General features: G+C 41.7%; 1 protein-coding gene across 1 annotated transcript in view; it reads left to right on the top strand.

Moving 5' to 3' along the window:
• Positions 1-12,641: 12,641 nt before the first annotated feature.
• The window catches only part of Syt9 (synaptotagmin 9), a 170,746-nt gene continuing 170,185 nt past the window's right edge, over positions 12,642-13,202 (top strand). Inside the window, exon 1 of the mRNA XM_042691531.1 lies at positions 12,642-13,050. Coding sequence (XP_042547465.1) covers positions 12,906-13,050 — 145 coding nt within the window. The 5' untranslated portion in view covers positions 12,642-12,905. The remainder of the gene's footprint in view (positions 13,051-13,202) is intronic.

Here is a 13,202-nt window from a genome sequence, read left to right as displayed (position 1 = left end):
CCCATAGGTAATGGAGAGCCAGGGACTGGCTAGCTAGAAGTATGAGGTCCACCCATGCTTGCCCTCTGATTAACTTGAAGAAATATTTACAAATTTAGAAATTGTGCTGGAAATTCTGCATGGCATAAAGATCTTTCTTGTTGGGCTAATCAGCATGCACACACACACACACACACACACATTGAGCATCTGAGACATCTTGTGTGCACTCACATATACACACTTCCACTTACAGACTTGACATCTCCAGGTTACATCCTCATGATCAGGACATGTGCTGTTCACAGGTCCAAGATGTTAAGAATAAGAGTGTGGTAAGGCGAAGAGCTTGTTTTCATTCAGAAAAGGGAACTTTCTGATAGATTGTGATGAAGCTAAAACTGAAACTCAAAGCTTGTCAGCAAATTTCATGAGGGCAGGGAGCAAAATTAAGAATAGTTTCCTGCTGGCATCTAATATTTATTTATAAATTAATTTCTTTGAAATCTGGTAATGTGGAATGTTAAATTCTAGCTGAGTTTGAGATATTAGAATAAGAGATTAATTTCAACCAGTGACCAACATGACTTCAACTGATGTCTCCTATGTGGTAGGCGATGTCTTGGGCACTGGGATTGAGATGACAGAGACATTATTCCTACTTTCTGACAGTCCAATAGAGGAAATGAGACAACACACATGAAATAGATTAATCCTGGATCAATCAAGACTGTTAATTCCTTGCAGAACTTTGTCGGGACAAACGCATTCATTTTACTAGTAAGTAGCACATATCAGAAATGTTAAGTAACTTTATTATGGTATCACAAGCAAAAAAAATAGGCCAAAAAGAAAGGCCAGTTTTTCTGGATAGAATCACTTTTTCCATCTTTTACTAGTGCTTTGTGACTTCATAAAAACTTTTTTTTAAAAAACAAGTCTTAATTGTATTTGAATTGTGTCCAGAATTGTGAGGTCCCACAAGTGACAAGGTTATTCACCTTTTTAGATCCACAGTGGCTGATGAAGTCATGATTATTCAGGAAGTGTCCTATTTACCACTCTTCAGTAATATGAAAGGAGCAGAGACAATACTCCAGGTAACTTTATCTGATTTGGGGTAAGGAAAAGGAATAAGAAAATGGTGAGACAAAGTGTGAACCAACACAGCAGTGATACTCACAAGACACTATGTTGGAAATAAACTTTAACTTGGGGGCGTTGAAGGGAGGGAAAGGGGAAGAAAACAAGGGAGGAATAACAATATTTGACAAGGAATGTACTCATTACCTTACTTACATAACTGACATCACCCTTCTAATAAAAAATTTTTTTAAATGATAGACCTGTTCCTGAGTTCTTGCATTTTCTTTTTCACTTTAACCTTACTTCTTGTATAACTTTACATTTGAAGGGCATACATTTTCATTTCAGCCATGAAAGGTCAAGTTCTTCAGGTGTTTTTGAGTCTTCATATTCTCAGAGAGAATCATTGAAAGGTTTGGATATATTTCTCCTAAGGGTTTTAAAAATTATACTCAATCATCAAATATTTATTTCAAGAAAAATGTTTTCTTCAAGTCTTCTGCTCTTTTCCAAATATTGGGCAGATTGCCAACTTTAAATCTGCCTAGTTGAACCATTGAACAATTACTTGATGGCCAAAAATGAAAAAAAAAAAATCCAGAGAGAAATAACAATAGCTGTTGCATTCCCCCGTCCCCTGCCTCCTCCCTCTCCCCTTCCCCTACCAGGGCTTTTATAATGAGTTACCACAGACCTGGTTACTTAAACAACAAAATTCCATCTCCCATATTGTTGGAAGGTGGAAGTCTAACATAAAGTTGTCAGCACGGCCATGTTCCTGGGGAATTCCTCCTTGCCTCTCAGCTTCTGGTGGCTGCTGGCAATTCCTTAGCATTCCTCAGCTTAACAACACTGATTCTGCCTTCATTTTGTATCTTTTCTTCTTTACTGCTCTTCTTCCTATAGGAGTTCAAGTCATCAAATATATAACTCACTCCAAATCCAGATGGCTTCATCTCTACATACACAACCTTCTACATCTGCAAAGACTATTCTTCCATATAAGGTTATTTTGAGAAGTTTCAAGGGGGAGAGCATGAGTTTAAGGGAGGAAGAATCACTGTTCAAACCATGATAGCTATCACTGCTAGTATGATTCTAGGTTGATAAGATTGGAAGTAAATATATAACAATGAAGGAAAGTTTCACCTTATCTCTGTGGACAAGTTTTTCCCGTCTTGCTGCTGTTTCTTCTTCACAGTTCTATTTCCTTTCCCGAATTTATTCAGATCCAGAACATTCATTTGCATTCTACCTTTCATTTCAGATGATTCCTTAACATATGACTCTGTCTCTTATGTGATTGCCAGTCCCCGATCTCATGCTCTCCTGAGCACCCACACCCATATGGATCTGAGTGGTACCCTTTATGACATATATTGCACTATCTTGGATGTTGGATTATTAGCAATAAACACGACAGAGTCTCTGCCCTCATAGAGTGAACATCTTAGTTGGCAGAGAGAATGGGTGGGTGATGGGAATAAACCAAGACCAAGAAAACAAATACTTAACATCTAGAGCAGTTTCTGGCGTGTGGTAGGTGTTCAGTAACTATTTGTGACTTGATAGGAGTGTAAGACAGTTTCTGAGTTTGATGAATGATATGAAAGAAATAGATTGATGTGAAATAGAACATCGAGACCAAGCCAGGATAGGAGTCTTCTTGAGAAGGTATTGTTTAGACTGATCTTGGAAGAAAGAGGAGTTGATTAAGGAAGCATGCCCAAGTTAAGGAAGGAGCAAACCAAATCAGTGAACAAATGACCAGTTGATTGTGTTAGTAGAAAGAGAACAAACAAACTGAGCAAGAAGGAAAGCAGTATAAACTGGTATAAGGAAGGCGGAGAAGAGATTGACCATGCTGGGCAGTACCGATCAATTTAGAATTTGGGTTTAATTCTAGTTTCAAATTGGAAGCCATTTGAGCAGTAAACAATAACTGGATGTGATTTAACTCAGGCATCAAAAGATTACTGTGGCTAGTTTGAGGAGAAAGGATAGTAGATGGCAAGAATCAAAGAACATGCAACCCATTAGGATGTTTTAACACAGAACAGATTATAGTGTAAGTGATATTGTCTTCACAACACCTGGTGTAACCAACCAGGAGAGGACTAGGTTGGTCAAAGCTTCAAGGCTGATTTAGTCAGAGACTCATTCTTTAACCTGCCATGGCAATAAATAATATCCTTTGCAAGGTCTTCCATGGTGTAAAATGATTGAAAAGCACTGGTCTAGTGAATATTTTATGCTTACCATCGCACTTCTTCCTATATTCGAAGAATTTCCTGCTGTGGTGACCAGCTACCAAAATAGAGCCTCTAATGAGCCCTATATCCTAGGATTCTCGCCCTGTGTATGTCCCTCCAGGGTTTCATTTGACTAGCCAATAGAATATAACAGAAGTGATGGTATACCACTTCTAAGGTTGTGTTGTAAAAGATGGCAGCTTGTGTCTTAGATCACTCACTCCAGGTAGCCAGCTGACACTTCTCAAGAATACTCAGGTGTCCTTATGGAGAGAATTACCTGCTGAGGAACTGAGACCAGCCAGCCAGTAAGCATTCTTGAAGGAAGCCCCAGTCCAGCCTTGAGAGGATGCAATATCATGAGACATCCTTAACAAGAACCATTCAGCCAAGCTGTTTCTGGATTCCTAATGCTTAGAAACTGAAACTGTATCTATTGTTCAGAGTTGCTCAATACTGGTATAATTTGTTTCATGGCAATAGATAATGAATGCATCCACTTTTTGAGTCTTAACCATCCCAAGGCAGAAACCATTAGCCTCCCTTGCAGTTCAGGCAAAGGCAGACGAGCTTTGTCAATCTGAATCAAGTGACGGAAAGTTCAGTTGAAGAAACAATAATGTGAAGAAGGGCCTGCTGTACAGAATGGATTTTGGTGACCAGCATTGGAGGATATTCAGCTTTGAAAAGAGGCAGAGATAAATTGCTAGTGGTGAATATTGTACCAGTCTCTAGGGGTCATGCAGTACAGCTGTGTCTGCCCCTGGTGTACTGGCCATGGGGAAGTCATCTTTACAGCTGTCTGCTGGTAGATGGATATCATTTCTAGCTGCTTGACCAACCAAACATATTTACTCCAGGACATTCTTTTTTTGCCTCACCTATCTAGAGGGCTCTGATGTTCACACCTAGGAATTCAGATTGGCATAGAAACCTTTGAAAGAAGGTAAGTACCAGAAGGAAGACACTGCCTCAAAGTGGCTCAATTAATGTGGAAATGCACTCACACTTGTAACAAAAAGTAGAGAAAGAGGAGGCCACAAAGGTGTGTCCTCAAGCCTGGCTCCACTTCATGAGAGCCCTCAAGATCATGCTCTTTGCTGCACATTTGTTTCCTCTTCTAGTTGGTCACAGTTTGACTATGGCAGTTGGAAGAATTGGATTCGATATGACACTGTTCAGAAGTAGCTTGCTCTGTATTCATTGTATCCCTCCTTTTTATTGTAGTACTGGGGTTTGAACTCAAGGCCTTGTACTTGCTCAACTTGCTTGCTCAGCTGGTGCTCTACCACTTGAGCCATGCCCCCAGTCTTGCTAATTGATGGGTACTAAAGAATCTCACAGACTTTTCTGCCCAGGTTTGCTTGTCTTGGACTATGATTTTCCAATCTCAGCCTCCTGAATGGATAGGATTACAGGAGTCAGAGACCTTTCTGAGGGTTCCTCCACAGATTTCTTTCATGTCTCATTGATACAATTTGCTCAGATGATCCTTCCATAACCAGACACCAGTAAGAAGGATTATGGTAAAACCATAATTGTCTTAGAATAATTAACTTTTACCTCCAAGATCTGTGGAAGAAGCCAGAATTCCATAAAGTACCTAGCCATGTGGAAGAAATAATATCAGTATTTTAATTGATGGAGATGAAATAGATGCTCAGTAAGGAACCAATGTCATCTGCTTCAGGATGTCATTATAGGCAGACGGTGATTGTTTCTCTGAAGGTAACAGAGTGGGGACAAATAGAGGGAAATACATTAGGGATGTATTATGCACAGAAAACGAGGATCTGTTTTTCCCCATCTCCTCCACAAGTTATACTGACATCAAATATAGTGAAAGCGGGGGTTATACTGTGGGGGAGGGACATACAAAGCAACAAAGAAATAATCTTATAAATGCATTAGAAACACATGCATGAAAGAAAAAAAACATTAAAATACATATCTAAGGGTTCATTTTCCTAACATCACATTATCTGACCTTTTCCGCTTGACTCATACATATACTAGATATTGCAAATAAGGGAAACCATGGGACCTAAATGTATGCATTATCCTGCCCATGTAATTGTAACTCCTCTGTACAGTATGTTCACAAATAAAATAAAAAAAGAAATTAAAAAAAAAAAAGAAAACGAGGATCTGATGGTAAGTTGGATTCAGAGGAAGGAAGGAAAGGGGAAAAGGAATGATGCATTAGTTCCAACTACCTATAGGCAGTTCAGCATATGTATATGGAGCTAAGAGGGGATTCTAGTTGATGATACATACCTGAGCATCATCAGCATAGAAAAGGGATTTATAATTATAATAATGAAATTCCTTCCTGGACACAGTCGTGAGAAAGGAATAGAGGCCTGAGGACTAAGCTCTAGCGCATCTCAACGGTTAGATGTTGGGATGCGGGGGAGGGGCCAGGGGAAGCCATTAAAAGAGAATGAGAAATATTATAGTGATGGTGCATGCCTGTAACTCCAGCTACTTTGGAGACAGAGGCAGGAAGATGGAGACTTTGAGACTAGATCAGATAGAAAAGTAGTGAGACCTAGTCTCAAAAGGGAGGAGAGGCTGGGGCATAACTCCAGGGGTAGAGGGCTTTCTCGGCATATGAGAGCAATCCCCTGGACCATGGAAAGAGATTCTTTTGAAAGAGGGGAAAAAACAAGGCAGGTCTCAGCAGGCATAGATGGCCAATTTTTTTTTTCTCTCCCATCTCTACCTATCCCAATTCTTCACCCTAAGACCACGCTACCCTACAAGGCTGTAGATGAAAATAAGCTACCACATTCTGCATGCTAACTTGCATCTGTAGCCCATGTTTCCTATAATGAATTTACTTCACGTGAGTTTTGCTTCCAATTGAGCCTAATAACCACTGGAGATTGAAGAAAATAGGAACATAATTGAGAAAAAAAAACAATGAAACACTTTAGAAAACCCATCTTCTTTTTCTTCATGAATAATGTTTGTGAGACATTTTTCTCATAAATGTCATGGCAAAGGGTTATAGAAATCCCACAAAATAAGCTCTGAGTAAACCATTTAATTCTCCAAACATTTTAAAACAAAAAATGAACAAGACAATCTCTAATGTATTTAAAGCAGATCACAAATAGTATTATTTTTCTTAGAACTATTTCAAGTAGGCAACTGATCTGCAAAGATCTTGATTTTTAGGTCTAAAATAAAAGCATGTGTTTTAATTTTAATCAATGGGGGTTAAAGTACAATGTAAAAGGCATATTCTTCAAAATGAAATCTTCAAAGTCAGATATGCAACTACAAATTATTGAAGTTAATTTTTTTATAAAAATTCCTTTTTCTGAATCTTATGAGTTTCCTTTTCTTCCAACAAACCATATTTCCCTTTGAAAAGGTTTAAACTCAGAAGACCTTTCAAAAATGCAAACTGAACCCCTTACTCTGGCTCACTACAGGCTGATGAATCTGAAGGTGTCTCCCCTGTTTGGGAAATTAACCTTGTTCCACAGGGAACAAAATGTTTCAAATGAAAAATGCAGAAAACAAACAATTTTATCTGCTGCATTCATTTGCATCGAAGAATATTCTTACAAAAGAGAGAGAGTCATATCACTTCTTTAATTGGCCAAGAACAGAAAAGAGTTATCCCCAACTAAACGTACGGGGGGGGGGGGAGAGAGGGAGAGAGAGAGAGAGGAGAGAGAGAGAAGAGAGCTCGCTCATGTTTTGGAGAGCTAAATGAATAGGAGAGCATAGACACAAAACATTTTTGTGCTAGATAGTAGCATTAATTTTACAGGTTTTTTTTGTTTTTAATGGAAAGAAAATGCATATCCAATCAGTGGAAAATTTCCCTGTAAAATCTGAACTTTGATGAGTTGCTGATAGAGAAATTCAGTCTTTTGCTGGAGGAAGATAATTCTTGCCCACGAACATGAGCAGCAGAAGTGCTGAAACAAAATAGGAAAGGATGAACCCCATGAGAAATTCAGGCGGTGAGAGGATGTAGTCTACAGTGAGATCAGCCATTTCTTCTTAGTCAGGTAGAACTGGATTAGTAAAATAATAGGAGCACAGTGCTTTGCTTGAAGTTTGTAGTACAATCACCTGGGCATTAATCAATTCTGTAGCAAGCTGTGTATAATTCATTTTGGAGTGTAGATTTGGTTTTCTTGCTGTTGTCCAGGGGATCATAAAAATCTCCAGGAGTGTATATAAAATTTGAAAAATCATACCAGACAATTCTGATATGAGATTCACAGGGAAGCATATTGTTCAATGTTTGTCTCTGGAGTCTCACTAAGGTGAATTTGAATCTCTGTTCCATTGCTTACTGGCTGTGTGACTTGGGCAGGTGACAGAGGCCTCAGGGTTTCAGTGTCCCCATCTCTAAAAGCAGGATGATAACAACAATAACTATTTCAAATGGTTCGGGTAACAAATTAAAAACACATTAAGTGTGGCATAAAGCATGTGGTGCAGAGCAATTAATAAGTGTTGGCTTAAAATGGCTGCCCAGGCCAGTATAGAAAGACAACACAAGACACAAATGTATACCCTCACATGAACACAACAAAATCAGACATAGATCTGATTGTATCTATCAGGGATAGAGAGGCCCAATGCCAACACTGCCCTTACTGCCAACACTGCCACTTTACTTACAAAGTGAGCTCTGGTCTCTCATCTGGGCCTATCTGCAGAGGAGGGGATGATGAGCAATAGAGATCAAGAGTCACATAGACCATCTTCTGACTAGCTGTGTGAATTTGGGCAGGCTACTTAATATCTGTGCTTATGTTTCCTCAGTTAAAAGTGAGTGTAATAACATCTTCCTCGTAGGATTGTTATGAAGATGACATGAGCTAAGATGTTTAGAACATTTTAAGAGTGTCTGGCACATAGCATGAGCTAAAAATAAACTATGGTAAAAATAAGTATAATAATTATAATAACTTGAAATAAACCTCTAGGATTCCAGATTCTATTTTGCTTCTTGATGAAAAAATGCTCTGCAGAATGGACTTATAGAAAAGAATTGAGAAAGAAGGAAATTAAAAGAAAGCAAGAAAACTTGCAATAGAAATGAGTCACAGAGGATAAAGTTTTGACTAATATGTGAAAAATATTTTAAAAAATGACATTTGTGCTAAAAGATAGCAATTCTCTTGCATTGTAATTACTTGATTAATTCATGTAAGATATAAGAAGAGAAAGCTTAAATATAAAACTTAAGAGCCAACAGAGAAGTTGTACCAAAAAACCTTTGCATTTAGTGGGCATTCAATAGACATTTGATTAATATATTAGTTGATTAAATATGATTAAGCATTAAACTCAGCAGCTAACCTGAGCATGTTCCTTTGACAGAATGAAGACCTGAGATAAACATAGGTCTTGTGAATAAGGCCAAAGAGGCAGCACAATTGACTGATCTCTTTTTCCTTCCCTTCCTCTCCCTTGTTCTCCAGATTCTCCTCTTCCCACATCCCTCTCTCTGCCTCCCTCCATTCCTCCTTCTTTCTCTTCCTTCTTTTCTCCTTACTGGCTAACTTTTATCTAACTTTTTTCTCCTCTTTATGTGCAGGATTTTTGTCAAAAGCATTTATTACTAAACAGAGAAAGAGATTGTTGAAATTCTTAAGTGCTTAATACCTATAGTTTAAACCATAACTGAACATGTTGTCTTTTCTCTTAATAATCATGTACCTGAGGTTAAGTCAACCTGCTCTAGGTTGATTTTCAGCACAAAGAAGGATGGAAGCCTACTGTGGATGATTAGGAAATATGTTATTTGGATTTTTTTCCCTGGCATCTCTTTAGCTAATTGGATATTCGGCACTGTCCATCCAACCTGTGACATCATCATCCTCTTCTTTCTTCAGATCATCCATGATGACAACAGTAGTTGCTTTGCTGCTTTGCTCAGATCCAGCCAGGGTGAGGGGCATCAGCTACAAGGATATACATAGGGTTGTTGTTTTTGTAATTCATCTTGTGATGAAGGAGGCTGAGGTCTCCATTTTTCTCAGTTTCATTCAACAGAAATCTGACCTCTGTTCTCTCTTCTGGCCTCTTCTCTGGATATACAAATATGAAACAAGGAGTATCTGGTAAGAAGATATAGCAAAGGAGTGCCAGGTCCTTTGATCCAGAACATCATCTTCTGTCCTTTCAGTATATTCTTTGTAAGTGTGTAGCTTTTAAATGCTAAAGTTAATAAATCTCTACTGTCATTAGGGTAAAAGAAATGAGAGTTGTAACTTTGTAGTTTTCAATCAGAAAGCCAGGAAGTCACCCAGACGGTCCAAGAAGGAGAAATAAGGATTTTGAACATACCAGAACAATTTCCTCCGTGGGGTAATAGTTCAATGATACCAGACTCTGATACAAAGTGGTACATTCAATTCCCAATTACTTTCATTTCATTTCAAGAAAAATTCATTCCAAATAGGAAAGGATGAAGCTTACAGATTTAAAGGATGACTGATGCCCAGGGTGAATGTGGTTGTCACAGAACATGAGCCGTAAGTCATGTCTAATTTCTTAGTCCAGGTGAACTAGACTTCAGTCTCTGAAGCAAATATGAGGATGAATAAATATCTGTTTTACATAATTAAACAGGAGTTTTGTGAACAATTCATGAGTACGCTAATTATTGGGAATAGCCTGGGTTCACTGAGGACCTGTCTTGCTACTTGAATCTTATTTTCTTTTGTTAAAAGCAACTATATGGCAAGGACCTGAATCAACTGAAAATGATGCTTTGTAGGAATCCCTGCAACTAGGAATCCCAATCGAGTTCCATATATGGGATCTGGGTCTTGGGAGCGGAATGTGCTCTAAGAACAGCATCTAAGATACACACAATTGGATCTGCTGCATATTGAGGTGCTGCCATCTAAATAGAAAGGAGAAGTCTGAGGCACAGAAAGGAAGAAAGTACTAAAGGAGGACTAAGGGGAAGAGTATTTCAGGACTGCTTGGCTCAGCTCGAGTATTACATTTCAGCACAGATTTTGACCACTTGATATAAACATGGAAGACAGTGAACAAGTTGATAAGAGCACCCAAATGATGTCACAAGAGATGTAAAGCAATTGGGTATTTCTATCCTTGAGCTGACTCAGAGCAGAAGAGTGGCATGGGAAATGTAGGCTCTGTAACCAGACAAACTTGACTTGGATCCTAGTTGTCAATAATCAACTGTCAGATCATAGAGAAATGAATAAACCTTCATGCATGTAAAATGGAAAAGAATATGTGCTCTGTTGGGTGGTCTTCCTAACTTCCTAACATCCAAAAGATACTTCTTAGGGATTTTTCCCCTCTTTAGGCTCTGCTTGGAAGTTGACAGTTGATACCAGTCACTCCTCAAACACTTCCCTCTTGACCTCCATGACTCCCTTTGTCCAATTTTCCTTCTTCTCTCTACTTTTCAGTCATCTCTTTGTTGAGCCACATTCAAATACCAAATTTCTCTCCTATTGCTCCAGTTTTCTTTTTCTTGAAGTAGTTCATTTAACATGAAAACGTAATTTCTACCTTTTCATTGATGATTGCCAGTCTCCGCTCTCTCAGCTCTAGGATAACATTTCTAAGTGCCATCAAAACATCATCACACAGGATCAAAGTCTGTTTTCTGTTGTCCATTTCTTCTTCACTCTACTGGGTTGTAATGCTTTTCAAGTTTAGATATTTCTGATAGTCAGTTCTTGCCTCTAGCCTGGTCTAGGCTACCATCATACCTTACCTAGTTTCTTGTAGTCATTTCTTAACTGAACATACTGCTTCAAGTTCCTTTTTTGGTATAGTGGCATTGGTGTCATATTTGTGCAGTTTGTAATATGCATTTCCCATCTCTACACTCTAAACACATGACCTGTCCTGTAGGGAGAGGGAGTTTACCCTTTTGTAGATTTATCTGCTATGGCATGAGATCCTCAGGTCTCAGCCTCTGAGTAATTAAGAGTATAGGCATGTGCCACTCGTTTGACTTCCTGTAATTTCTATAAAAGCTCCTTGAAGCTCTAGCACCACATTCACCATGGTATTTTAAATCCTGCCTCTGAGGTGAACATTCCACAGAATTCTTAATTATCTTTCAGGGCAATATGATTTGCTTTGAGGTACCCTAGAGAAAACATAACTTATGGCTGAGAATGCAGCTGCCACTTAAAGAAATTCTACCTATATTGTTCTAGAATAGAACTTGTCATTAGTATTGTATATATATGGAGAGGCATAAGACGAGATCGAGAAAGAAATCTTAAGTTACTCCTTTTTGCCCCGTATATGAACTTGAGGGATTTGACCCTTTCTTTCTGAGTCCTGAGTCCTTGGTTTCATGATAGTAAAAAATAAATAAATAAAAGAAAAAGAAAGAAAAGAAAGGAGATGGTAGTATTAAAATGTTTGGGGCGAACGAATGAAATTATTCAAAACACCTGTAAGGCAGTGCCTGATCCATGAAAGGACGCAGTACTGAGAGGTCATTTCTGAGCTTATTGCCTGGAACTCTGAAGCGATGGATAGACGAGAGATGTCTTGAAGTCCTTGCAAATATCCAACATGCTGAAACACATCGGTGTGGGGAAAACGTTGGCAATCCCTGGATTTCCAATCATTTGTCTAGAAAACCAATCAAGAACTGTGCAGCTCCAGGTAAGCCTCAGTGCCTTTCCTGGGAGTCAGTTATTTGAATCTAGGTGCGCTGAAAACCTCCACTCTCTCCAAATTACCAGTGGTCGGTCGAAAGCCTCCCTTTGTTGGGCAAATCCTGGCTCCCGAGCCCCACCTTTAGGCACGTGGCACCCTTTAGGCCTGCAGTTTCAAGTTCGAGAAACAGGCACTCCTGGCTCCCAGGCTGTGGTCCGGATGGCAACCTTCGTACCAGGCACCCCAAGAGCATGCCCTGGGGGGCAACCAGGCGGCCCAGGGTGGTGGGTGGCGGTGCTGGGTTTGCATCCAGGCCGAGGAACTGCGAGGCGAGAGCTCGCAGAGCAGGTACCAGCTCTCACTTTACCTCCAGCTTGGGCGCGGCCGCTGAGTGCGGGGGTCCGGAGCTGAGTTCCCCCCCACCACCCCCCCGCGCCCCAGTCTTTGTGAGCCCGCCCCCTCCCCTCGCTTCCCCCCTCCACTCCACCTTCCCCCCCCCCCCCGCCCCGCCCCAGTTCCCGGGCAGCGCCCATGCTCCGGCTGCGGCGAGCCCAGCCCGCCGCGCGCACCTCTGACCCGGCCCCGCCCCCGGCAGCCGCGAGTGGCGGGAGGAGCGCGCGGAGGGAGAGGCGCGCGGGGCTGTGCGGCGCCACCTCCCCTCGGCGCCGGGAGAGGGACGGAGGGGCCGGGGCCGGAGAGCGAGCCAGCCCCAGCGTGCGAGCCAGCGAGCGAGCGGACGACCGGCAGAGGACGAGCTGCATGCAACCGGTGGGAGGCCGGGCCGGCGGGGGCTGGGGCCGGGGCTCGGGCTCCGGCTGGCGTTTCTGGCGGGGTCCGTGGCGGCGATCGCGGGCCGCCCGGAGGCGGCGGCTGTGAGCTGGCAGGCGGAGGGCTGTCTCCCGCGCCCGCCTGCCCGGCGTGGTCCGAGGATGCGGGGGGGCGATGCCCGGGGCCAGGGACGCGCTCTGTCACCAAGCGCTGCAGCTGCTGGCCGAGCTCTGTGCCCGCGGGGCCCTGGAGCACGACAGCTGCCAAGATTTCATCTACCACCTGCGGGACCGTGCGAGACCTCGGCTCCGCGACCCAGGTGAGTGCCGCCGCCGAGCGCCGCCGCCGCCGCCGGGCGCGAGCTAGGGCCCCTGGATGGGACTTGGCGTGGCCGGGGGACCGCACACCACATCGGGGCCTGGGTTGAGATCTTTGCGGACCTGCGGTGGGCGCGGGGTGATCACAGAGCTA

This window comes from Dipodomys spectabilis, unplaced genomic scaffold (genome assembly GCF_019054845.1).
Source record: "Dipodomys spectabilis isolate Male_0828 unplaced genomic scaffold, ASM1905484v1 ptg000145l, whole genome shotgun sequence".
Taxonomy (NCBI): domain Eukaryota; kingdom Metazoa; phylum Chordata; class Mammalia; order Rodentia; family Heteromyidae; genus Dipodomys; species Dipodomys spectabilis.
The sequence above is the reverse complement of the archived record's forward strand: the minus strand, read 5'-3'. Positions and strand labels throughout refer to the sequence as shown.